The sequence below is a fragment of the Rattus norvegicus genome, chromosome 12, assembly GCF_021556685.1.
Source record: "Rattus norvegicus strain SHRSP/BbbUtx chromosome 12, alternate assembly SHRSP_T2T, whole genome shotgun sequence".
Taxonomy (NCBI): Eukaryota; Metazoa; Chordata; class Mammalia; order Rodentia; family Muridae; genus Rattus; species Rattus norvegicus.
In genome coordinates, this window is record NC_141545.1 from 23,811,296 (window position 1) to 23,839,009 (window position 27,714).

General features: G+C 44.5%; 2 protein-coding genes and 1 long non-coding RNA gene across 8 annotated transcripts in view; 1 reads left to right on the forward strand and 2 right to left on the reverse strand.

Moving 5' to 3' along the window:
- Nucleotides 1–7,661, reverse strand: part of Nxpe5 (neurexophilin and PC-esterase domain family, member 5) — a 22,120-nt gene extending 14,459 nt beyond the window's left edge. Inside the window, exons 1-2 of one of the 4 annotated variants that reach the window (XM_087579530.1) lie at nucleotides 7,495–7,634; nucleotides 4,650–4,830 (exon numbers count right to left, since the gene is read on the reverse strand). The gene's annotated coding sequence lies outside the window, so the exon portion shown is untranslated. Of the gene's footprint in view, nucleotides 1–4,649; nucleotides 4,831–7,494 lie in introns of all 4 variants that reach the window. The other 3 variants (XM_087579532.1, XM_087579529.1, XM_087579531.1) reach the window with 3 other exon arrangements.
- The window catches only part of LOC148002234 (uncharacterized), a 21,565-nt gene continuing 1,500 nt past the window's right edge, over nucleotides 7,650–27,714 (forward strand). Inside the window, exons 1-6 of one of the 2 annotated variants that reach the window (XR_015634239.1) lie at nucleotides 7,650–7,839; nucleotides 7,969–8,254; nucleotides 17,926–18,361; nucleotides 18,808–18,884; nucleotides 22,295–22,386; nucleotides 25,695–25,949. This is a non-coding gene — a long non-coding RNA (uncharacterized LOC148002234). The remainder of the gene's footprint in view (nucleotides 7,840–7,968; nucleotides 8,255–17,925; nucleotides 18,362–18,807; nucleotides 18,885–22,294; nucleotides 22,387–25,694; nucleotides 25,950–27,714) is intronic. The other variant, XR_015634240.1, reaches the window with a different exon arrangement.
- Nucleotides 11,787–27,714, reverse strand: part of Nxpe5l2 (neurexophilin and PC-esterase domain family, member 5 like 2) — a 41,582-nt gene continuing 25,654 nt past the window's right edge. Inside the window, exons 2-6 of one of the 2 annotated variants that reach the window (XM_087579528.1) lie at nucleotides 22,037–22,779; nucleotides 21,252–21,334; nucleotides 17,004–17,069; nucleotides 15,559–15,771; nucleotides 11,787–12,525 (exon numbers count right to left, since the gene is read on the reverse strand). In XM_087579528.1, coding sequence (XP_087435654.1) covers nucleotides 11,993–12,525; nucleotides 15,559–15,771; nucleotides 17,004–17,069; nucleotides 21,252–21,334; nucleotides 22,037–22,767 — 1,626 coding nt within the window. In that variant the 5' untranslated portion in view covers nucleotides 22,768–22,779 and the 3' untranslated portion in view covers nucleotides 11,787–11,992. The remainder of the gene's footprint in view (nucleotides 12,526–15,558; nucleotides 15,772–17,003; nucleotides 17,070–21,251; nucleotides 21,335–22,036; nucleotides 22,780–27,714) is intronic. The other variant, XM_087579527.1, reaches the window with a different exon arrangement.

A 27,714-nucleotide genomic window follows, 5' to 3' on the forward strand; every position in this document is an offset into this window, starting at 1 on the left:
GGAATATCCCCAAAAGATGCTCCAACATAAAACAAGGACACATGCTCCACCATGTTCATAGCAGCCTTATTTATAATAGCCAGAAGCTGGAAAGTACCCAGATGTCCTTCAACAGAGGAATGGATATAGAAAATGTGGTGATTTTACACAATGGAGTACTATTCAGCTATCAAAAACAATGACTTTATGAAATCCTTAGGCAAATGGATGGAACTAGAAAATATCCTGAGTGAGGTAACCCAATCACAAAAGAGCACACATGGCATGCACTCAGTGATAAGTGGATATTACCACAAAAGCTTGGAATACCCAAGATACAATCCACAGACCACATGAAGCTCAAGAAGTTGGAAGACCAAAGAGTGGATGCTTCAGTTCTTCTTAGAAGGGAGAACAAAATATTCACAGGAGGAAATACAGAGACAAAGTGTGGAGCAGAGACTGAGGGAAAGGTCATCCAGATACAGCCCCACCTGGGGATCCATCCAATATACTGTCACCAAACCTAGACAATATTGTGGCTGCTAAGAGATGCATGCTGATAGGAGCCTGACATAGCTGTCTCCTGAGAGGCTCTGGCAGAGCCTGATAAATACAGAGTCAGATGCTCTCAATCAACTATTGGACTGAAAACGGGGCCCCCAGTGGAGGAGTTACAGAAAGGACTGAAGGAGCTAAAGGAGTTTTCAACCCCATAGGAAGAACAACAATATCAACCAACCAGACACCACTCCCCCGAGCTCCCAGAGACTAAAACACCAACCAAAGAGTACACATGGAGGGACCCATGGCTCCAGCCACACATGTAGCAGAGGGTGGCCTTATTGGGGATCAATGAGAGGAGAGGCCCTTGGTCCTGTGAAGGATCAATGCCCCCATGTAGGAGAATGCCAGTGTGGGGAGGTGGGAGGGAGTGGGTGGGTGAATACTCTCAAAGACGCAGGGGGGTGGGGGGAAGGGATAGAGGGATTCCAGACGTGAAAAGGGATAACATTTAAAATGTAAGTTAAGAAAATATCCAATAACAACAAAAAAATAGGAAAAGAAAAAGAAAAAGAAAGAAATTGGAGGGTTCCCATACTAGCAATGTAACAGCACACCTGAAAGTTATAGAAGAGAAAGAAGCAAACACACCCAAGAGAAATAGATGGCAAGAAATAGTCAAACTCAGGGCTGAACTCAACCAATTAGAAACAAAGAGAACAATACAAAGAATCAACAAAACCAAGAGCTGATTCTTTGAGAAAATCAATAAGATAGGTAAACCCTTAGGCAAACTAACTAAAGGACACAGAGACAGTATCCAAATGAACAAAGTCAGAAAAGAAAAGGGAGACATAGCAACAGAAACTCAGGAAATTAAAAAATCATCAGATCTTACTACAAAAGCCTATACTATACAAAACTGGAAAATCTAGATAAAATGGATGACTTTCCTAGACAGATACCACATACCAAAGTTAAATCAAGATCAGGTAGACTATCTAAACAGTCCCATAATCTCTTAGAAAGAGAAGTAGTCATTAAAAACCTCCAAACCAATAAAAGCCCAGGACCTGATGGGTTTAGTGCAGAATTCTACCAGACCTTCAAAGAAGAGTAATACCAAAACTCCTCAAACTATTCCACAGAATAGAAACACTACCTAATTATTCTATGAAGCCATAGTCACTCTCATATCTAAACCACACAAAGACCCAACCAAGAAAGAGAACCTCACACCAATTTCACTTATGAAAACGATCCAAAAATATTCAGTAAAATTCTCACAAACTAAATCCAAGAACATATCACAAACATCATTCACCATGATAAAGTAGGCTTCATTCCAGGGAGGCAGGGATGGTTCAATATAAAAAAAATCTATCACTGTAATCCGATGTATAAATAAATTCAAGGGAAAAAGTCTCACGATCATCTCATTAGAGGTTGAAAAGACCTTTGACAAAATGCAACACCCCTTCATGTTAAAAGTCTTGGATGTTCTGCTAAAGCAAGCATGTGAAAGGAAATGTGATGAAGAAATCTTTGCTAACAACACGAGTGTGTTGGTCTGCCTCACATTGCATACTTGAGCTGTATTTGTTGGGACTCCATAGAGAGAAATGGACCATAAAAGGTCTGGTGGTATACTGCGATTTCTTCGCACTTCTGAGGACTTGCTTGGGCTGATTGGATTCAAGTGCTGCGGCAAGACCCATGCTGAGGCAAGACACATATGTGGAGGACACCTGATGTTTGGAGGGTGTAACTGGGACTGGATGAAGTGAAGGAGACAGAACTTGGCTTGCTGGTACAGCTCGTTGCGCAATGCTTATGGATCTCAAGTCTTCGCTCATCTTTGATTCCCTGACAGAGCTAAGAATTTCTCCCAGTGTTCCTGTTGGTCCCTCCTGCTGATTTGCTGATTTGAGCCGAGGCCTGGCTGTCTCTGCTATGCTATGCCACTGCTGTTGCTAACCTGACTCTACCAAACTGTATTGCTGGTGTATCCATTAAGTGTTTGTGAGTGGATTGAGCTGCAGCTGCCTGCTAACCTGTGAACTGAACTGCCTACTTCCAGATAACGCAGATGGGTGTTGCTCCAAAGAACCTTTCTAAACAGGTCCACTTCTCCTGTATCCTTTCCTTCCCACTACCTCTGGTGGGTAATGGGTTATAAAGAATGTTAAAGTCTTTAAGAAAAATCATTTAAAGTAAGGTTTGAAAAAATTAAAGTTATTTGTAATGCTTACCAAGCAAGTGAAAGATTTGTATGATAAGACCTTTAAATACCTGAAGAAAGAAATTGAAGAAGACCTCAGAAGGTGGCAAGATCTCCCCTGATCATAGACTAGTAGGATTAACATAGTGAAAATGGCCATTTTATCAAAAGCAATCTACAGATTTAATGCAATCCCAATTAAAATTCCAACACATTTTTTTTATAAACGTGGAAAGGGCAATTTTCAATTTTATACAAAAAACAAAACAAAACAAAACAAAAAAACCAAAAAAACCCAAAACCGCAACCTGGGATAGCTGAAACAATTCTTAACAGTAAAAGATCTTCTGGGAGGAATCACCATCTCTGATCTCAAGCTGTGCAACAAAGCAGGAGTGATAAAAACTGTATGGTATTGGTACAGAGAAAGACAGGAATCAAATGGAATGGAACAGAATTGAAGACCTAGAAATAAACCCAAACACCCATGGACACTTGATCTTTGACGAAGAAGCCCCAAACACACAGTGGTAAAGAGGAAGCATCTTCAACAAATGGTGTTGGTCTAACTGGAGGTCAGCATGTAGAAGAATGAAAATAGATCCATATTTATTACCTTGCACAAAGCTCAAGCCCAAGTGGATCAAGGACCTCACCATAAAACCAGCTATGCTAAATCTAATAGAAGAGAAAGTGGGAGAGGGCCCTGAACTCATCAGCACAGGGGAAAATGTCCTGAACAGAACCCCAATGGTTCAGGCTCTAAGATCAACAATTGATAAATAGAACCTCATGAGACTGAAAAGCTTCTATAAGGCAAAGGACACTGTCAATAGGACAAACCAGCAACCTACAGAATAGGAGAAAATCTTCAGTAACACTACATTTGACAGAGGGCTTTTATCCAAGATATATAAAGAATTGAAGAAGTTAACTCTCAAAAACCAAATAACCCATTTAAAAATTGGGGTACAGAGCTAAATAGAAAATTCTCAGCACGGGAATCTTGAATGGGTGAGAAGCACTTAAAGAAATGTACAACATCCTTAGTCATCAGGGAAATGAAAATCAAAACAACCCTGAGATTCCACCTTACACCAGTTAGAATGGCTAAGATCAAAAGCTCAAGGGACAGCATATGCTGTCGAGGATGTAGAGAAAAAGGAACACTCTTCCATTACTGGTGGGATTGCAAACTGGTACAACTCTTCTGGAATTCAGTCTGGCCTGAAAATGAATAGTTTTACCTGAAGACCCAGCTATACAATTCCTCAGCATACATCCAAAAGATGCTTCATCATACCACAAACATGCTCCACTATGTTCCTAGCAGCCTTATTTGTAATAGCCAGAAGCTGGAAAGTACCCAGATGTCCCTCAACTGAAGAAAGGATACAGAAAATGTGGCTCATTTACACAATTGATTACTATTTAGCTATTAAGAATGAGAACATCATGAATTTTGCAGGCAAACGGATGGCACTAGAAAATATCCTGAGTGAGGTAACCCAGATCTAAAGGATATGTACTCACTGATAAGTGGATATTAACCAAAAAAGTGCAGAATACCCAGGATACAACTTATAAACCTTAAGAAGTTTAAGAAGCAGGAAAGCCCAAGTGAAGATGCTTCAATCCCACTTAGAGGGGGAAGCAAAATAATCACAGGAGGAAGGGATCTGGGTGGGAGAGGTGGGGGGGGGACAGGTGGGAGCCAGGAGAGAATCCCAGAGGACCATGAGAATGAGTGGAAATATTCAGTTTCTGCGGGGGTGGGAAGTGTGGGGAACTTCTAGAAAGTACGAGACTGGGAGGAAACACTCTCAGGACTCAATCGGGGTGAACTTAGCCAAATGTAAAGAGAGGAATCTCAAAGAGTCCACCTCCAGTAGATAGTCAGGGCCCTAATTGAAAGGGTTACCAATTAACAGTCAAAATTTCTGACCCAGAATTGTTCTGTCAAAGAATTGCAGGGGGCTGGAGAGATGGCTCAGCTGTTAGAGCACTGACTGCTCTTCCAGAGGTCCTGAGTTCAAGTCTCAGCAACCGCATGGTGGCTCACAACCATCTGTAATGGGAACCGATACCCCTTTCTGGTTGTGTCTGAAGATAGCCACAGTGTACACCTGTAAATAAAAATTAATAAAAAAATAAATAAAAGAACTGCAGGGAAAAAAATGGAGAAGAGACTGAAGGAAAGGCTGCCTAGTGACTGGCCCAACTTAGGATCCATCTCAAGGAGAGGCACTGTTACTGATGCTATGATATGTTTACAGACAGGAGCCTAGCGTTAAGTTCTCCTATGAGAAGGCCCTATCAGCAGATGACTGAGACAGATGCAGATACTTACAGCCAACCATTGGACTGAAGTCAGGGACCCCTATGAAGGAACTAAGGGAAGGACTGAAGGAGCTGAAGTGGTGGCAACTTCATAGGAACCAGCAGTCTCAACTAACCTGTTCCCCCACCCCACCCCTTGGAGATCCCAGAGACTGAACCACCAACTAAGCAGCCTACTGGTCTGAGGCCCCTGGCACATATATAGAGAGGACTGCCTGGTCTGGCCTCAGTGGCAGGAGATGTGCCTAAGGGAGAAGAGGGCCCAGGGAAGGGGGATGCCCAGCATGGGAGGACAGTGCACTCTCAGAGGCAAGAGGGCAGAGGAATGGGATGATGAACTTTTGGCGGGGGAGAAGAAGGGGGATGTAGGATGTTGTCTTTATACAGGTGAAGGCAGGTACAAGATAGAACGAGGTCTGTCATTGGACGAGAAGGAAGGATGGGTGGGAGAAACGTTTGGGAGGGGAGGAGACTGAAAGAAGAGAGGGGGAAGCAGCAGAGAGACCATGGAGGCTGATGTTAAGATTCCTCTCTGCACATTTACAGGTTGTTATGAATGTTCTTAAGGGATGGATAAAGGGCTTTTTATGTCTAGTTGAGCAAATTACACAGTCAATTGGATCAGAGGTTATTCTGTTGTGTGTTCTTTCATGTGGCGATTTAATTGAAGTTCAAGAGAGTGTGTGGTGGCAAGACATGCTAGCCTGCCACGAAATTGGGATGTGTATGTCCGGCCCAGTGACAACCTGCCTTGGGAACTGGACAGGTAGAGAGATTGCTGCCAGGCTCAGAGAGTAGCCATTGACAGTGTGATATGGGATAGAGCAAAGTGGGTGAGAGGCTTTGCTGACTGAGATGAAGATAGCTAACAGATACCTTGGGGCACTGTGGTGCCGGATCTAATGCGGGATAAAAGACAGCCTTTTTTTTTTTTTAAAATAATTTTACAGCAACAGGGGGCAATGGTTGGAATGTAAATAAATAAATTAAAATAAATAGAAGAGACTACTAAAACACCATGATTTCAGTAATATCCATTCTTAGAGTAAACATTCATAAGCACAATATACTTCAGAAGCTATTTAAATATCAGATTTCCTAAAAAAAATTGCTGCAGCTTTGGCCATTGGTGCCGAGGTCCAGCTGCCTCTATTACACAAGTGGTAAGAGAGGCAGGGTTCGGGTTAGCAAAACAGGACCTTTATTCACAGTTCTATGTGGGATGACCTCTGGGTGTGCGGGAATGTTTACTGGGAACACAGAAGTCCTTGGGCTCAAGCCACCCTGAGACCCTTTCTGCTCCCAACTGAGTGGCGCACACAAAGGCGCTGGAGCAAGGCTGGAGTTCCAAGGAAGAGTTGCAGTTGGTAGGGGTAGAGGGGGGTGGGACGTGGGATGGAGTAGGGTGGGTAAGGGAGGGTCTCCTCTGCTGCTTGCCCATGGATCCGCTGCTCCAGGGCTTAGTTATTGTTTCTTTGTTGTTTGTTTCCCCTCACAGATAGAATAACACAGTACAGATTGATCAATCATCCTTTAAAGGGAAAAAATGAGTGGACCCGACTTCTAATAGGGGAATAACTGCAACTCGGACATAAAGGGCTTGAACCCGAGCCAATGCAATCTCTTCTCTCCTACTTGTCTATTCAATACTGAGATGAGCGTTTAACATTCACTTTAAATAAACTGAAAGAGCAAACATCCACGTAGCTCCAGATGTAATACAAATCAACTCTATTACTCAACAACAAATTGTCCATCATCCTCTCAGCCTCAACCTTCCCACACAGTGCCCCCTCAATGACTTACAACAAGTTTAGGGCCAAGTCAGTAGGGCATGTCCCTATCTGCTGACAGCCTCTGAGGGTTTGGCTCTGCTCAGTGGCCTTCTGGACACTCTCAGATAAATTCTTTAAGCAAAATAACACCCAATGCAGAGCGGTTTATTAGCTTACTAAATGATACTTCTCCTGAAGTGGTAGCTCACAGAATTAATTTCATATTTCCTTATCAATTATTTATTCTTCTTCGGCCTCTTCACCTACTGTAATTATATACCAATAAGGTACAGAAACATACACATCAAAACTCTGCAATAATTTATAACTTCTAATTTTAAAAATATTATAGATGTAACACCAATGAGTGATACAGGTGTTAAACAACTTACTTACCAGTAAGAGCCTAAAGACATACTTGTGCATGTGGATTATTTGTTCTACATTGATAATAACTTCCAGGCGCATTGCCAAATTCCTCAAAATCTATAGATAATCACTATCCCAAAGATTTCTTTAAAAATTTTTTATGATACCACATGGGTATTGCCTAAAATTACATCTAAATATCATATAAAGAATTTTTTTATGATTCTACAGATGGCTCATCAAAAGGTCAAGAAACATACGTTTTATATACAAGTCCCATATGCTACACAAAAAGGTAGTACTCACCCCTGGTTGTACAACTCAACAGTCTAAACTCAACCCAAGCAATCAGTTTTCGTTAGGAGTTTCTCAGTTGGATATTTGAAGTGATGTCATGTACGGCCTGGGACCGCCCAGCCGGCTTATGCCTTTTTGCTGAGTTGTACACATCATGGGCCATTGTTTCCTGTAACTTCAGCCAAGAATACTAGAGACTTCCTGGTAGCTTTCTTCTACCCTAGAATGGGTTTCACTCTATTGTTAGAAGCTTCAGAAAATTGAAACTTATTGTAGGTTGGAAGTTTTCGGGAGATTGGAATGTATGCCATTGGTTTCTGATGTGACATATGTTTATTGTTATCCTGACTACAGGTTTGTGTTGTGGGACTTTTCTGCTTACAAGCAAGTGCTTTTTGCTTTATTAAATGAGACTTGATCAGAATACTGTCTTGTCTCCATTTCTCATGCCTCTTGTCCTATCCATCCCACTCCCCACTCTAGGGTCTCTGTTGACGTTCTCGTGGGTTGGGACAAACTGGCACATGAAGGATAGAGGTGCATGGAGAATGGAAGCTGGCTAGACTTGAGAGAGCAGGAATGTTGCAAAAGAACTGTGAGCGCGGAGAGGGTATCAGACGCTTCAAACAGTTGGAAGGAGGTCTTTGAGGACGGAGTCTACTGAACAGAAGTTGGAATAGATGGGTCATGAGTAGCATGAGACAGAAATGGAAGAGAGGTGCAGTGCACTCCCTCCTTCAGCTGAGTCTCCTTGCCTTGAAAAGCAAAGGTAAGTAAATTAAAAACCCACAAATCCAGTTGTACTGAAACATGATAGTGACAGAGAACTGCTGCCACCTCTGTCTCCAGAACAAAAACAGGAAGGGCGTGCCTGACAGGAAAGCCAGGAGCAACCGTGCCTGCTGGTACAGGGAGTTGTGTGTTACTGAGAGTACAGACAGAAACTTTCCCTGCTGATGCCTGCTCAAATTATGGAAAAGAAGGAGCTGCATCCTGTCCTTTACATCCAGCAGGGAGGAGACTTTCTCATTTCACACCTTTGAGGCATGGAGGACCCAAATTACACACATATTATTTTGAATTTATGACTACTGAACTTCAGGTTTTAAAAGATGCACTTTTGTATTTGTGTGTAAATAGATACTCGGTAAATATTTGTATAGAGAAATATTTAAAAATAAACATGTGAAAAGGCTTGGGATGGGTTTAAAGAGGAAATTAGCAGGAAATTGCAATCAGAAAAATTTTTCCTGGAATATTTAAACTAGGTAATACAGGGGTCCAGAAATGTAAACAGAATTACATGTTTCTCAAATTCACTTGGAGGCCAAAAGGGGTTAAACCAAAACTGTAGCCAATAGGCGTTTGATTCCTTTGACATTTTCACCTAACAAGACTTTGGATATGACCTGAAAAGGTACTGCATCAGAATGCCTACAAAATGTAGGAAAAACTAGAGCTCCTGGTAAGTCTTTCAGTGGAAATGTTCTGCTGTAATGTCTGCCACGTTTTATTTCATTTACAGCATCAGTAGGATATATACAGTTACGTTTACATGGACCTCCATTGCTTCCTTTTTCTTTAAAGTTTCATTTATTTCTTAGGTATACAGTATTCTACCTACATGTATACCTGCATGCCAGAAGAGGGCATTAGATTTCATTACAGATGGTTGTGACTCACCATGTGGTTGCTGGGAATTGAACTCCAGACCTCAGGAAGAGCAACCTCTGAAACTCTTAACCTCTGAGACATTTCTCCAGAGCCCCTCCATTGCTTTCTCCTGTCTTTTCTGTGATTACTGCTCAGGTACTTCTGAGTATCTTGGTACTTAGCAGGACAGTCTTCTTGAGTTCAAAATTCAAATTGCTGTGAATGTTAAAGATCCAGATCTTATAGCCTTAGGTTTAAATCTTTAACACTTAATGGCCTTTGTTAACTAAGTGGACTTTGTTGTTTCTCTAGTTTAGTGCTTGCCTTTGGTCTGACAAATGATCAGACTCTGGCAAGGGAGTTAGAAGAGGCTCACGAGACCCTGTCCTCTGTGACAGGCATTATCTTACACACTATTTTGAAAATCTACTTTATCATTAGGAGTCAATAGTTCTCAAATCAGCTCAACATCTGAAACTACAGCCTGTCCGGGGCCTCCCCTGCTGCAGGTATGTAGAGGTCTGTGCTAGAGCACACTACAGGCAAGCACACTGCCTCTCCCTAACTAGAAGACTGCAAGGCACAATTCCAGGCAGGCTCCAGGAAAACACTACTGTGTCATGCCTGGAATTTGGCTTTCTCAAGAGCTCTTTATGCATTTTCTTTCTAGGATTCCCATTGAAAGGACCTGTGTCAGCACAGGATGCACCAAGACCACATTCTCCCACAAAAGAGATTTATTCACCCTGGAGGGAGAAATGACAGGGAATAAGAGACAAAGACAGGACAGAGAGGACATGGGAAAGAAGGAAGGGAACAAGGGACAGGGTCAGGGTTATTTATCCCCAGGATAAAGAGCTGCCTCCAGATGGAGAGGAGACAGGTGTGGCCCATAGGCAACAGGTGGTTTATAAAGTAAAAGGGGGAAGCTGTGTGAGGGTGATCTGGTGTTTTGATTGGGCGTGTCAATTAGGACAGCCAAAGGGGGATTTTGATTGTTGGAGGTCCATATTTAGATTGCTGGATCTTGGTAATCAGCCTCAAGGGCAGAAAGTGACCAAATAAGAGAATAGACCCAGGTTGCTATCTTTAGGGATGAAATCTAATGGCTTTTAGCAAGGGGGAAAAGGGTAAGAGGCAAAACCACTCGGTGCCATGTTTGCCTTGCTTGGTTCTGTAAGAGCTCTTCCCCCATTACCACTAAAATCTGATGATGGCTCTGCTCATAGTAGCAAGTGCTTTAACGAAGATTTTGCCGTTAATGGATAGTAGTCATGTGACCTAAATCCCTTGTTATCCACAGGATCAAGCTACTATGAGACAACACTTTTAAATAATGACTTGGCTATTTTTAAAAATAGAAAGATGATACTCGTACCCACAAGGAAAAGTAAATGGAAAACTTAGGGAGACATCAAAACTATAAGACATCAGGCAGAAACTTTGGAGAAACAGGTCACTATACTACTGTGCACCAAAAGGATGCTTTTGGGGTTACAGACTGGACTGCCTCTTAATTCTCAGGTTGTCAATGCAGAACACAAAAGGCTTTTGTCTTGGAGTATAAAAGGAAGCCGTCTACCAGGAGACAGCATCATGTTATCTTGCCATGCTAAGGACTTATTTTATCCTTTAGGATACGATTGCTGGATAAAAGATGGTATGCAGATATTTAGCCACATGGATGAGAGATAACTTGGTTGGAGTAATATAGTGAACCAGTACAAGTGCAATAATACAGCTTTAAGCATATTGAAGTACACTTTAGGAAGCCCTGACAGTGGGAACATTACTTGTATGATAATGGAATGGAGATTATCTGAAATATTGCTTACTGAAGTTGATTTTGTATTTTCCATAATGCTATCTGTTGCTGATGGTTTAGATAATAACTTGCAGCTTCATTTGGTACTGTAACAAGAGCAGTCTTTTTGCAACAGAGGAGAGCCGTCTCCTCTTGGGCACTTTGGTTGCTCCTGTGCACTAAGAACCACACTTGTATCCACAGGGCTCCCCCTGATATTTCTGTCAATGCTGTTTTTCTATCACATAGATTATGCTCCATGTACTTCCATCCCTCCTGCTAGAAATCCCATCTCTAACCATCCCCTTCCCTTTCATCAACAAAGGCCTTTGGGATGGACCTTTTTTATGGATGTGCTATTGGTACTGCCTTCCTTTCCTGCATGGTAGGAAGGTTAAGGCAGGAGAGGCCCTAGTATACCCATTTTTATCAGTAGCTCTTTGCCCTTGGTCAATAGAAGGAAAAGAACGCTCCTACAAAACTGTGATGAATCCTTGCTCGTATTGGGCCCTGTAATGTTTGCAGCCACAATGGCTCTTTCTTCTTCTATCCCAGGAATACAAAGTGGAATACAGAGGAAGGTCTCTAAGATGTATTCTGCTTCCTTGTACACATGGGATGGTGTTACACTAGGAAACCCAAATTATACTGGACTTAAATGTGCCTAAAATATACTGCCTAGTGCCAGACTCCATGAGATTGAAGCAACACCAGATACTGAGTCATGCTAAACAGCATTTCCTAGATAGAGCAGGATAACCCAAGATGTCCTCTGGCCTTTGTGTGCACAGAGGGGCAAGCAATCTGTACATATATGTGTACAAACACCACCCACAACCCCTTACACTCAAAAAGAGAAAACGATGCAAATCATTTGTATTGAACTAGATTTGTCCACGTGGCGCACAGAGAGAAGTATAAAATACGGACCCACAGTGTCATAGTGGGTGAGCCAGGGTAGCTTCAGGTTTCCATCACAGAAGTTCATTTTGTGATGACCATACCCAGGCTCTCTCTCCATCCACTCAGACTCAGATCCCTCAGGAGCACTCAGGTGGGACAGATGAAGGACAGAAATAATTCCACTTCATTGCGGACAATAAGCTTCCTTGGGTGGATGTCGTCTGGCACAGCCAAGCTGGAGGTCATTTCCCACGCATCCACAAAGGCCACGCGGAGACCAACAAAGGCAGCGCGGAGGAAGCGGTTCATCTGGAGTGTGAGCCAGTCACTGCCATACACCGATTTGTAGCCAGTGTTGGCCAGTTTGATGACGACCAGAGTACTGGGTTCCCGGTCCAGCAGGGCCTTCACAGCTGCCCGAATCCCTGCCAGTCTTCGAGCAAAGATGGAGGGAGGGAACGTGGTAAAGTGGGCTCCCATACCCAGCACCACCACTGTGTAGGGTCCCCCGGCCAGGCCATGTAGTTCTCTGGCCACAGAGTGCAGGGAGGCCACTGGGGTGCGGAGAGAACGCAGGGGCCAGCTGTGTGCCCTCCAGTGCAACACCGTCCCCCGAGTTGTCTCCACGGCCATCAGGGGACCTACTTGATAAGTGGCATGTAGGTCAACTGGCTTCAGGGCTGTATGGAGGAGGAGAAACAGGTTTTTAACATAGGGAACCGAGCAAGATGACTCAGCCAGGAAGGGCTCTTGCTGTCAACACTCATTATTTGAGTTTAATCCCCTGAGATTCATTCGTATGGTAGAAAGAGAGAGTCAGCTCTTGCACATGGTCCTCTGATCTTCTCATACACTGTAGTATGCCACTGTACACACACACACACACACACACACACACACACACACACACACAGACATACCCACACACAGAGACACAGACACACAGAGTGAATTAACATGGGATTATTAATTACCTTTTTGCATACATCCCATATATGTATATGCCACTAAGTAGACAAGGCTGGCCCTGAAGTCACAGATCTGTTTGCCTCTGTTTCCCAGGTGTTCAGATTAAAGGTAAGCAGCACTACACCCAGTACACACACACACACACACACACACACACACACACACACACACACACACACACACACATTTCTCTGTGTAGTCCTAGCTGACCTGGAATAGACTAGACCAAGTTAGTCTCAAATTTATAGGGAGCTACCTGCTTCTGCCTTCCAGATCCTGAGAGATATGGGCCACCACACTCAGATGATTTTGTCTTTTAATTATGTGTATGCTAACACGTGTCTCTGTCTGATATGTGCAAGTGGGTGCAGGCGCCTCAAGAGGCCAGAAGAGGGTGTCAGACTCCCTGGAGTTTGAGCTTGTGCACTTGTGAGCCACTGAGTAGGACCATTTTAATCATTGCCGTTCTCATCTCATGACACTTCTTCCTTCTATTATTCTGCAGGGCTGGGGATGAACCCAGGGCCTCTCAGGTGCTGGACACGTGCTCCACTCCTGAGATGCACTCCCTACCCCCTCAATGGAGCATCAGAGGTAGTGCTCCATATCTGTGGTTGTAGCTGGCTGTGGCTCAGTGGTAAGCTCCTGCTAGAATCTCTCACTGAGGAACTGGGGGAAGTATGGCTCAGTGGTAGTCTACTTGCCTATAATCCCCCTGTGATGCTGGGGTTTTGCTCAGTGATAGAGATTTGCTATGTAAATGCAAAGACCTGAGTATGATCCACAGAGCCCACATTAAAAACAGTCAGACTTGGTGCCTTTTGGTTGTAAGGCTATAGCTGGCAACATATAGATAAGATACGTGGGGTTTGATGGCCACCCAGCCTAGCCTATGAGGTCAATAAGAGGCAATTGTCTCAAAATATTGTTATGAAGCGTGTGTGTGTGTGTGTGTGTGTGTGTGTGTGTGTGTGTGTGTGTGTGTTCAACAGAGGGGACTCTTGTGTGCACATAACCATTTGAAGGAGTCTTATGTGGGCCATGCTAGATTTCACCTTCTTTGTAGCTGAAAATGGCTGGCCCTCTATTCCCAACCTAACTGCCAGTATCTCGAGGTAGTTTGAATATGCTTGGCTCAGGAAGTGGCACCATTCAGAGATGTGGCCATGTTGGAGTAGATGTGGCCTTGATGGAGAAAGTGCGTCAATGTGTGCATGGACTTTGAGACTCTCATCCTAGCTGCCTCGAAGCCAGTCTTCTTGTAGCAGCCTTCAGATGAAGATGTAGAACTCTCAGCTCCTCTGTACCTTGCCTACCTGAATGCTGCCATGTTCCTACCTTCATGATGTCAGACTGAACCTCTGAACCTGTAAGCCAGCCACAATTAAATGTTGTCCTTATAAGAGTTGGCTTGGTCATGGTATCTGCTCACAGCAGTAAACCCTACCTGAGACATATCTCCAGAGTGCTGTAACCATAGGAGTACACTACTATACTCAGGCTGCTGTTGTATTTCTCTCTGCACTCTAGGCAGGGACGCTGAGATCCAAGGATGTGTAGTGTTTTACCATGACCATAAACAATGGTGGCAGGGATGTAGCTCAGCATGTGAGATGTTTGCCTGGGGTGGCAGGACTAGCGGATGACTCAATAGGTAAAAGACCCTGAAGACCTGAGCTCCATCCCTGGAAGCAGAAAACTGACTTCTGAAAGGTGTCCTCTGAACTCCATACGTGTGCCAAGCATGTGCACAACCTAGGCATACCACACACATGCACACACAATGAGCCTGCCCATTATTATGCACACTGATAATAATAAAATAAAATATAGACTGTATCTAAGAGTGACAGCAGAAATTGTTTTCTGTCCTCCACCACAGACAAACACACACATACACACAGGCACACACATACACACACACACACCCACACACAAACACATGTGCATGTGCATACATGCACACACATACACTAGATGGTGGCTGCAGATTTTATTTAGAAACACAGCAATGGCTCTTTTGCTATCACCCCACATTGCATTGTGTGAAGGATTGTAGCCCTGTCCTTTACCTATTCTCCTGAATGACTTCCTTCTGGCAGGCTGGGGATGTGCATAGGTTAGTAGACATCTTGCCTACCATGCAACCCTGCATTATATCCCAAATACCTCAAGCATCACACCAACAGGGTGTGGTAACATATGCCTGTCATTTAATCACTTGGGAGGAAGAGATAGGAAGATCAGAGCTTCAAGATCAACCCTGGTTACACATGGAGCTCCAGGCCAGCCTGAGTTCTGTGAATATTTCCTTGATTCATACACACACACACACACACACACACACACACACGCACACACACACACACACACACACGCACACACACACACACACACACACACACACAAGCATGTATGCACATGTATGAGTTTCTTAAAACTCACTCTCAGCTGGGATTTGCTTTTAAGTGTAGAACTCAGGATGTACCGGGTGGTGGATATTGTGACTTTGCAGCCAGCTTGATCACCATAATGGGTTCTAGTCCAACCAGGGCTACATAGTGGGACCTCATCTCATAAAACAAAGCACACACCCCACTCCTTCACTCCTTGTCCTTGAGGAAGACCCAGCAGGCTGCACCACCTTTCTACTAAGCGAGGGAGTCTCTCCTTCAATGAATTCGCTGTCAGGCTTCTCCATCATGAGTCCTCACAGGCCCTCCTCTCCCCTCACGGTCACTCACAGGGCACTGTGTCTCGAAGATACTCCCACCACTGCCGGAGTGTGGAATCCCCCATCATGTAGACAATGCGTCCTGACAGGCAGTTCAGGATGCTCTCCACAGTGGGGAAAGAGCGGCTAGAACAGAATGTCGAATGCCATCTGTCTTGGTGGTAGAAGCCAGAGGGTTTTGGAGACAGGTGGCCAGGGTGACATGGGGGCCTTGAGGGCAGGGCTACAGGGTAGAGAAGAAAAGAGCAGATGCAAAACAAAACAAAACAAAACACAAAAACAAACAAAAAACCTTATACCATTTCACCTTCTTCTCTTTTATGTAAATAAGTATTTCACATTTGTGTGTGTGTGTGTGTGTGTGTGTGTGTGTGTGTGTGTGTGTGTTACTCTGAAGACACCATTTGGGAGTCAGTACTTTCCCTTCACCATGTATATCCTAGGGTTTGAACTCAGGTCATCATTGCCCACTAGCCACTTAAGTGGTCTAGTCAGGCAACCTTCGACAAACTTTATATGTAGTATATCAACTCATTCTTACAGAGCATTGTAAATTCCAATGAGAGAGAGAGAGAGGGAGAGAGAGAGAGAGAGAGAGAGAGAGAGAGAGAGAGAGAGAGAGAGAGAGAGAGAGAGAGCGCACATGAGTAATTGAAACAGTCTTAAGTAAGCATGGTAGCCATAAATTCCTGTGTAGTTGATATTGGCCTTGACGTCTTTGGTGGTTTGAGTAGGTTTGGCCCCCATAGACTCCTGTGTTTGAATGCTTAGCTCACAGGGAATGGCACTACTAGGAGGTGTGGCAATGTTGGAGTAGATGTGTCCTTGTTGGAGGGAGTGTGTCAATGTGGGGGTGTGTTTGATGTCTCCGAGGTTTAAGTTCTACCTAACTTAGAATTCCAGTCTCCTCCTGGTAGCCTACAGAAGAAAGCCTCCTTCTGGCTGACTTCAGACCAAGATATAAACCCCTCAGCTCGTTCTCCAGCACCAAACTACCTAGATTTTGCCATGCCTCCCACCTTGATGATAATGGATTGGGTCTCTGAAACTGTAAGCCAGTCCCAAGTAAATGTCTTTTATATAAGGTCATGGTGTCTCTTCACAACAATGAAATCCTAACTAAACAACATTTTAATCCTCCTGCCTTCACCTCTAGAGTGATGAGACTCCATGTGTGCACTTCCAAACTCAGGGGCAACACTGTTCATGTCTCCACTTATGGATGGGGACCCTGACAATTCACCGTGATCAAGAACAATGATGATGGGCCAGAAATGGTAGCCCATGCCTTTGGGAGACAGAGGCAGCCAGAAGTTTGTGAATTCAAGGTCACCCTGGTCTACATACCACATTCCAGAGCAGTCAAGGCTACACAGTCAGACCTTGCCTCAAAACAAAGAAGTGAAAAACAAGAACGTGAATTTCTGGAGATGCTCTAAGTTTTAGAATGCTTACCTATTGTACTTGATGTTCTGGGTTCAAGTCTTAGCACTGAATAAACCAGTTGTATCAACTTCTGGCCTGTAACTCAGGAGATGGAAACAAAGGGATCACAATTTGAGGTTGTGCCCCCTAGATGGATCACTGAGGAAAGGCTTTTGCTGTGCAAGCCTGGTGTTGACTAGAGTTCAATTCTTCAGGACCCACTTACAGGTGGAAGGTGAGAACTGACTCCACAGAGCTTTCCTCTGACCTCACATACACACATATGGCATGTGTAACCCACAACCACACATACGCACACACAATCATACACAGGTAAGTAACTTTCAAAGGCCACTAAGATGCCCCCATCGTCAGGCCTGAGGCCTGAGGTTGATCCTGAGACCCACGGGGTGGAAGGAGAGAACCTATTTCTGTAAGTTTCTCTCTAAGTGCCACATTTCTACTGTGCTATGTATGTGTATACACAGAGAGAGAGAGAGAGAGAGAGAGAGCAACGCACACACTGACACACACAGACACACAGATGCACACACACATATACACACACAGAGATACACATACTGAGACACACACAGACACACACTGAGATACACACATAGACACACACTAAGATACACCCAGACACACAAGACACACACACAAACACACACAGACATACACTGAGACACAAACAGACACACAAACACACCACTTTAAAATATTTTTCTATTTAAAATATGTCCAAGCTCATTCTTGGCTACATAGCAGGTTCAAGGCCACCCTGTGTTAGCCAAGACACTGTTTCAAAAGAAAAGATAAGCATCAGCTCACACCTTTAATACCAGCACTCACAAGGCAGAAACCACAGTGCACAGTGAGGTTCTATCTAAAATGGAAAAAAAAAACCTCACTCAAGCAACAACAACAGCTTGCTTTCTCTCTCAACCAACAGTTGGAAGCAGTGTGCAGAAGAGTTGCTGAAGACCACCACACAGAGCAAGGCCATGGAGTGCTACATTCCCACACATAGTGCTTAGGCCCTGCTGTCTCCACCACACATCAAGAAAAGCTGCAGGGAGCCAAAAGGACATAGAGCTAGGATAGAGGATGAGCCACAGAGATAATCCACAGGAATGTTAGTTCAGCCTCGGGGTCCAAAGGCAAAGCTGAAACCCTGAAACGGCCTCTTCAAAGCAGAGAGAAGGTGACCGAAGTCTGATGAAAAATGCTATTGGTGTCAAAGATGAGAGAAGACGGAGCTGCCATGGCTTGGCCACGCACCTAAGCTGCAAGAGAAGCCCTGGCTGTGATCCTTAGCTTGAACTCAATATCAGGTGACACTAGACTTGAATTTGTGATCCTCCTTTTCCAGAGTGCCAAGAAAGCAGGTATGCACCACGCTGCCCAGTAGAAGCTAGATTTACCCCTCTTGTTCTTTCTTTCTTTTTTAATATATGTACACGTGTTTATGCCCTCTGTGTGGGAATAGCATGTGGAGCCGGAAAAGAGTGTTGGCTGACTGCCGTTAGGCTGGAATCACAGGCTTTGTGAGTCACCTAACATGAATGCAGGGAACAATTCTGATCTACTAGAAGGGCAGCATGGGTCCTTAACCTCCGAGCTCTCCCTCTAGCCCTTTGCTAATGGACTCATCAGACCTGACATCGTCAAGCTTAAATATTTGGCTTCGGGGAGGTGATGCATATGGGTCTAACGTGGATTGTAAAGATGGCTTCGGGGTTTATATTTCTGGTAAACTCAAGACGTTGAATACGTCACACATGTAAAGTTATGCATTACTTGTACCTGCACCAAATACTGTTTTCTTTTTTAGCAGTTCTGCGGATGGCATCCTGTTCCCTGTCCAGCTGGGAAACACTCTACCATTATGCCATAATACCAGCGTATAAAGTAGGTTTTTAAAAAGAACCATGAAATACATGGATAGTATTTGAACTCAGGAAGTGTGCTGTTAAACCCCGAGTACTAATTACTATACTACACTTCCCTGACAGGAAAGAGGTTAAAGTCCTAGAATAAAACCTATCTGAAGGCTGTGGAGATGGCTCAGTGAGTTGGGCAAGGGTTTGGACCTAACCTTGTCCCCTAGAATATGTGTAGAAGCTGGGTGAGATACACTTGGAACCCCAGCACATGGGGAGATAGAGATGTCAGATTCCAGGGCCTCACTGACCAGCCAGCTGAGCTGAATAGCAAGGTTCAGTCTTCGTGAGAGACTGTCTCAAACTATAAAGAGGATCTTTATGTGTCCTTATGTATACTATCCCGGATCATTGACCTCATGACTTCTTCCCCAAACCCTACCTACATAAGCCCTTCCTCCAGCCTGAGGCTGATGGCTGGTGGCCATAGAAGCACTTTTCCTTGTAGGAGTAGCTGCCCACATGGGGAACAACTCAAGGACTCTGTAGTGGCTGGGTCTGTGTGTCAACTTGACACGAGCTGGGGTTATCACAGAGAAAGGAGTCTCCCTTGAGGAAATGCCTCCATGAGACCCAGCTGTAAGGCATTTTCTCAATTAGTGATCAAGGGGGAAGGACCCAGCTTACTGTGGGTGGTGCCATCTCTGGGTTGGTGGTCTTGGGTTCTATAAGAGAGCAAGCTGAGCAAGCCAGGGAAACAAGCCAGTAAGAAACATCCATCCATGGGCTCTGCATCAGCTCCGGCTTCCTGAACTGTGTGAGTTCAAGTCCTGACTTCCTTTGGTGATGAACAGCAATGTGGAAGAGTAAGCTGAATAAACCCTTTCCTCCCCAACTTGCTTCTTGGTCATGGTGTTTGTGCAGGAATAGGAACCCTGACTAGGACATACTACCTCAGTGACCATGCATTTGGGACTTAGAGGATGCTAATGGTCAGGGCAGTTGATCTCCAACCTGGGCCATCCAAGTGGTTGGACACAGGCAGCCATGGCCACAGGGTTGACCACTTGGATCCTTGTGACTGAAGCTCTAGACCCGACCTGGCCTCCCCTGAGGCACTGTATCAGGTATATTCAGGGGCAGAGCATAAAGCAACTGGTACATTCCACCCTGTGCCTAGTGTCCTTTAGTTGTTGACTAGAGTTTCTATGAAGACTTCTTTCTGATTCTATGTGTGTGGAGGAGGTTCATGTAGAGTCTCAATGACTACCCTCCCTCAGCTCTGTCTGCTCTTGGGGAGTCACCTGTAGATTTCTATAGTCCCCTTATTCAGGTTCACCATTGGGTTGGGAATATGATGAATCCAGGGTTTCCTTACTTCTCTGAGGGAGACGTCAATGCCTTCAGTTCCTTACTTTCTGAGGAAGTATCAAGAGAGAGGCTGGGTCCCTCTGAATACTGTGAGTGCTTGGCTAGTCAAGGCCACTCAGCATTTGCCAGTCTCTGTGCAAACACTGTGTTTGGAAACTCTATGGTCAGTAATGTGGACTCTGGTCCTCCCTTGCTTGCTGACTGTGGCTGGAAAGAGCAGAATTAGCTCTTCCTGCTTGAGTACTGCACACCCTCTAATCAACTACCCTTGGGCTGTCAGGTCCTTATTTTTCCGCTCTCAGATGAAAAAAATCACTGCCAGTTGAAACTGCTTCCCCAACAAAAAAAAAAGTAACACAACTTAAAGTAAAATAAGATAGAGAACAATTGGGGAGAACATTCCAACATCCATCTTGTCTCCATATTCTTCTACACAGGAGAATGAACACCTCGAATACCACAGGTACACACACACACACACACACACACACACACACACACACACACACACACAGAGAGAGAGAGAGAGAGAGAGAGAGAGAGAGAGAGAGAGAGAGAGAGGGATGGAGAGACTCAGAGACAGGCATAGATTCACAGATACAAACACATACATCCATATATCACAGAAACACAGAGACACATGTATACATATACAAATACAAAGTCACACACATTACACATACAGCCCAAATACACAAAGACAGATACCCCTACTCTCCTACACATGTATACACACAGAGAACAGAGACTCACACAGATAACCACAGTGAGAGACACACAGACACACATGTACATAGACATGCACAAGATACAGATACACACCCAGATACACACGCAGGCAAACACACACACACACACACCCACACACACCCCCACACACCCACCCACCCACCCACACACACACACACACACATGCACGCACACACACATGAGCAAACACAGCTGGACAACATGCACATGTATACAAAAGCCTACAGCCCATCTAAGCTGATACCCATCCCAAACATGTCCCAGCCTCACTCACCCGTGTTTTCCATGTTCTCCTGGGCTGCTTGTAGGACTAGGATTGGAGGTATGCCTGAAGGGAGTTTCTGGTCAGTTACATACCTGAAGAAACACTGAATGTGAGCTTTGGGGAAACTTGACCAAGTGAAAATTAGATTTATACTTGCCTAATTCTGGGTCCCTACACTTAAGTGGGCACACTACATGGGGCAAGTAGAGTGGTTAAGAGGAATACACAAGGAAGGGTCTTATCAGTTCACTAATAGTTAAGATAACAGAAGAGTCTCATAGTTCCCTTTTATAATAACAGAGCTCCACAGTGAGTGAGAAATTGCAATTTCCCTGCCACTATAATCTAGAAAGAATAATAAATTGTTATTGTTCTTACACAAACAGTCACTAGGAAATATAACACCCTCCTCGAACCACCGTTCCCCACCCTTGCTTTTGTAACACAAGTTCTCATGCTTATTGACCCCAGGCCAAGGACATTGAACTCTTCACTTTTCTGCCTTCCTTAAAAGGAGGTTACTCTCAACCACACCAGAACATCAAGTTCACTCCAGGCTTAGGAATATCTAAATAATAATTGATGATGGTGATGATGATGATGGATGGTGATGATGGTGGTGGTGGTGATGAAGATGATGACCGCCAATGTTCTTGCTGCCAAACCCAAAAGACTGAGTTTGATACCTGGGCCCCTCACGGTGGAAGAAGAGGACTGACTTCCTCCAGTTGTCTTCTCACCTCCACATGCCTGTGGTTAAGACTGGGACTCACTCAAGATCCTAGACTTCTTACCCAGCCAGCAGGTCTTCATCATGTGGCGTGGTCACCTTCAGATAACTTCCACTCGAGTGACCCACTAAAGCATTGCAAGGCAAAGTACAGGGTTGAGCACAGAACCAGATCTCCCCAGAAACCACATCCTTGTATTGGCAGGTAGACCCTTTGGCTCCAGTTGACTGGGGGTCCACGTTACAGATGACAGTCTCTTGAGTGCCGTTTGTTCCTCGGAAATGCCCTCTAAAATCAACAGTGGCTCGTTTTTCTCTCCAGACTCTTTGCAGGACCCCAACTGCCTCACTGGAGTGGATCAGTCGCACTTGCACCTGGGCCCATCCAGCCCAGAGCAGGGGGAAGGACAAGAGGTAAGTGCCATTCTCCAGATCCTTCACCTCCCCTGGGACTCCTGCTCTCAATTCTGGACCCAGCAGCTGTGCCCGAAACAGATCTCCACCATGAGCTTTGGGCCTACCCCAGTGATCCCTAGCCACAAGGATGGCCTCTAGGTTACTTCCCAGAGTATAGTTGGCCTGGGCAGGTCCTTTCAAGTGGTAGGTAGAGGTTCTGGGGCTGGTAGAGGCCAGAAAGTCATCCCTATCTCCCCCGCTTGGAGGCCAGTATAGAAGGTTGGTCAAGTTGGGGAGTTCTTGAGAAAGAGAGTCCCAGTCGATGGTCTCTGAGGCATCTTCAGAGACAGGACGGGGTTGTTCGAGCCAAAGTATCATGGGCTCAGGCCAAGGCATCATGAGGCAGAACACCTGTGGGTAAAGAAAGGGGATTATGCTAGTGCGTTGTGTGTGTCCCATTTTCTTCCTGGAAGGAGGTGTTCCTATTGGCTGAGTAGTACCTAGGTGTCCTACCTGCCTGTGTCTTTCTGTCTGTCCTTTGTTAATCAGGAATCTGAGTCACCATGACATTTATGTGAAAGAAACATCTCAAGGCTGGGGTGATTGTATTACTAGAATTTCTGGAAATTCCCACTGGAGTCACCCCATATTAGGAAATTGGGGTGTCCAGTGGTGTTCCTCTTTATCTTTTTTTATTATTAATATTCTTTGAAGTATGTGTATGAGTGTTTTGCTTTTATCTATCTGTGTACCATATAACAGTCAAGGACACCAGAAAAGAACATTGAATCACACCAAACTCAAGGTACAAATGGTCGTGACCTACTCTATAGGTACTGGGAACTGAACCTAGGTACTCGGTAAGAGCAGCCAATACTCTTAGCCACTGAACAATAACTCCAGGTTTGAATGTGTGTTTGTTTTTTATTTTCTTTTTAAACAGTGTGTGTGTGTGTGTGTGTGTGTGTGTGTGTGTGTGTGTGGTGTGTGTCCATATGGCCCACATGTAAAATCAGAGGATAATTTGTAGGGTCATTTCTCTCCTCTGAGTACATCCAGGGGATCAATTTAGGTCATCAGGTTTGGTAAATAGCTCCCTCACCTGCTGAGCCATCTTGCTGATCCCACTGCTGACATCATCTGGTATGCTGGAGAAGAGTAGTAGCTTAGAAGCTTACACGCTCTGCAGAACCAAGAACTTAAATATCTAAACTGGCAGTGGAAAGAGAGAACCTAGACAAATCTCACTGTGTACATTGGTAAATCAAGAAGATTTGAGGGTAAGTAGAATTAAGAAATGTGGCTGAGGCCAGGAAATGGATTCTGTGAAGGTTTATCTAAAAACTATATTCTTGAATGTGGGTAGTATATAATATATGCATACAAATGCTACTTAAGTAACGTGTATATTGAAAACAGTGAGGACCAACATACAAATTACTTCTCTGTGTGTTTGTCACTCACAGCTAGATTAGAACACGTATGAGCATGGGCTAAGGTCACGGATGGCATGCTTACATTGCCAGCCTTCAGTGGGCAGAGGCAGGAAGTTCAGCAGTTTCTGATCGCTCTTGGGTAATTGGAGGGCAGAGTTTTTGGGGGGAGTGGAGCAAAGCCTGAATGGATGAACTCCTAAGTGAGTGTATGCTCTTGACATAAAAACAGCTATGTCAAGGACCCAAATACTCAGTCTCATGGGAAGTTAGAAAGGCCTTCCCCAAGGTAGTCTCAAGGAAATGGCAACGCTTTCCCTGCTGGTCTGAGAGTGAATGTTGATAGTGATGACCACCAAGCATATCATTGGCAGTGAAGTGGAGTTAGCCAGAACCCTGAGGGCTACAGAAGGCAGAGCTGGAGAAGTGACCAAGTCCTTTGGAAAAGGCCAGAAGATCATGTGTGGACCCTGGCCATCAGAACAAGAAGTTGATGTTGCCTTGGAGACCCCAAGATGTAGAGATGCCAGAGCCAGGGGATACAGGCCAAGGAAAGCCGCTAAGAAAAAGTGGATCCAGGGGCTGGGGATTTAGCTCAGTGGTAGAGCGCTTACCTAGGAAGCGCAAGGCCCTGGGTTCGGTCCCCAGCTCCGAAAAAAAAAAAAAAAAAAAAAAAAAGGAACCAGAAAAAGTGGATCCAGCCAAAGAGGAGGATTCTGTTGCAGTCCAGAATGCTGAAGGAGTTGGAGATCTGAAGAGCACTTTGACATCAGACATGGAGATGCAGACTTAGGAGTTTGCTCCCCAGGGTTTTAGTCTTGCTTTGGTACAGCATTTCCTCATGCGACATTTTGGAATGGTAATTTGTATCCTGTGATGTTGGAAGTCTGTGGACTGCTTTTTTATTTTGACTTTATAGGAGGTCACAGGTAAGTGATTGCATGAATCTCAGATGAGACTTTGAACTTTGCACTTTTTACATTGTTGAGACTGCTATAGACTATGGGGACTTTGCAAGTTGCACTAAATGCATTTTGTAAGGTGCTGTGGGTAGTTATGGCCACCATAGTTTCATGTGTTTTAAGAAGGTTATGGGAACAGGAAGTAGAATGTGCTGGTTTGAATATGCTTGGCCCATGGAAAATGGCACTATTAGGAGGTGTGTCCTTGTTGGAGGAAGAGTCTTCCTATATGTGTGGGCTTTGAGTGTTCTATGCTTAAGCTCTGCCCAGGGCAGAAGAGACACTGCTCCTCTCTGCCTTTAGATCAAGATGTAGACCTCTTAGCTCCAGCACCAAGTCAGCTTGCATGATGCTATGCTTCCCACTGTGATGATAATGGACTGAACCTCTGAAAGAGTTAACCAGCACCAATTAAATGCTTGCCTTTAAAACGGCTGCCTTGCTCATGGTGTCTGTTCACAGCAATGAAAACACACAAACACACACACACACATACACACACACACATACAGACACACACACACACACACACACACACACACACACACACACCACAAACATACACACATCCTGCATCCCACAATTACACACCACCACACAAAATTATCATAAGTAAAAAAATTAAGTGGGACACTGAGGGCTCACGTCCTCCTTTGAAGCTGGAGGTCATTTAAACGTGCTGTGACAACAGAGCACTGATTGCGATAAGACCTCTAACATAAAGCAAATGCCACAATCACTTTCTTTGTTGATGTTACACAGTGAGACTTACAGATAACCAAGGCCATGAAATGCCCTGAGACATACTATCTAAACCTTTGGAACCTGTCGCCACAGGATGGCCCATCTGTTTAAGAGCTGTGGTGGCTACTGCTAGGGTAATGAAAAAGAGGTAAAGAAGTTAACTCTGGTAAAAATCTTATACCCACAGCACCCCTGGCACTGTTGGGGACCCCCTCTGCAGAGCACTGAAACACGGGCTATCTGATGACTTGTGACCCAGTATCATGCCCTATGCCTGGCCCACTTACAGTCCTATTTGAGGAAGCCACTGCTATTGATCAAATCAGCTACCTTCTTTCTGAGGACACCAAGCTCAGCCGTGAGTTTCTGGGCATGAAATATGAAACCAGGAACAGGAATCTGCAGGTGTTACTTTAACCATGAAGATTTGGGCCCAAGCCAGGTACCTCAGCCTAGAGAGTAGAACTGTTACTGGCTCTCAGATGGGGAAAAGGACAGTTTCCCACCACACACCCAGACTGTCAGTTGACATGTTTTTACTACTCAGCTTATGATCTATAGAGAAAGAGGGTTTCCCATTGATGGGGAAAGGATATTAGAAAGTCGTGGCCCTCCTAGAGTGTATTTGGCCTTCTCTACAATTTGCTGTCTTTCGTCTTTCTCTTTTCTTTTCTCTCCCCACTTCTGTCTCCATTGTCCTCAATTAACCTCTTCCATGTGGGAGGGTAAAAAAACATTCTGTCCTCCCCAGTATGAATAGAGGGTCCTGGTCTACCTGCCACCACCCTCTGCCTCCACTGTAAGCTGAGGAACAGGGACACAGGCAAAATATTACCTAGAGTGACTACACACAGCAGCCCATATCCATCTTGACCTTTGTCTGCTGATGTCTACGGGTCTAGTTTTCAGAGAAAAGGGAAAGTATAGTGATTTGTCTTTGAGATAGAAAGAAAGAGTTTACAATTCTATGTGTGCCATTTGGCTGGATTCCCAGGTTGCAAGAAACAAGGGAGTTTCCATTGCAAAAATAGGGTTTATAAAACTGAGGTTTCAAGTGAAAAATCCTTTAAAAAATTCTGGCCTCGGGAGACAGGACCAACCTGTGCTGCAGGAAGGGACCCTGGGGATAGAATTAATCATTTCTGAAATCAAGGACAAGCAGCCAAGATTGCTGGTGACACTCAGACCCCCTTCTCTGCACAGCCTAGGGATAGGAACTAACCAGGCTGTCAGTCCATGGACAGCAACTGACGAAACTCACTGTGGCTGGGACAGTCCAAATTAACACTAGAGGATTTGGAAGGGGCTGAAACTTATCTAACTTCACAGACTCTTAACCTAGGCATTTCCCCTCATTCTGATGTCTGCTGTTCGGCCTTAAGGGCTAATTCATATGGATAACAACAATATTACTGGGCTCTGAGACTGCTGGGTGGACATGTTCTGGTTTGAATGAATGTGCCTCTCCTGATGCTTTCCAAACTAAGGACAGACATAGGTTGATTAGGACCCAGAGGTACTAAACGTTTCCATTTCTGAAGTAAACAACAGTTAGATGTCTTGCAGACAGGGTCCTCCACAAAGGGAGAGGCTCTAAGTTCTCATGAGATAAAGAAAACTATGTCTGACCTGGAAAGAAACAAGTTGTTTCTAAGCTAATTTATGAGTAATTAGAAAAATTCTTGCCACTGTTTGGGCAATATTGGTACCAGTCTCAGTTATCTAGTCTCCCTGACTCTGCTATGAGCACAGGCTGGGTCCTTAATTTTCATTCTGACTGGATTAGTAGTGAGACCCTGTTAAGCCACTGAGGCCCTGCAACTGTAACTAAAACAGAATGAGTTCATGATTTGACTCATTCACTAGGACAAGTCCCCAGGGCCCCAGACCTTAGCACAACTGACTCTGGGATAGAAGTGCCATTCGGGCTGCAAAACTCAGCATATAGACAGCACTACGTGTCAAACTACAACCAAGGCCTTAACACCTCATGTTCATATAGCTCTGCGAAAGCTGTAATGTGCACTAACCTGGCTTAGCTCTCGTAGTTCTGCTTCTGGTTGTTTTTGTTAAGTATGTCAACATAGTATACTGGATTTCATCCTACAAGCTCACCCTGAGAAAGACTCAGTGCTACACTAGGATTCTGAACACCTTATGTAGTTGTTGGCCGGCTAATAAACCATGTTGAAGCAGTCTTCTTTTAT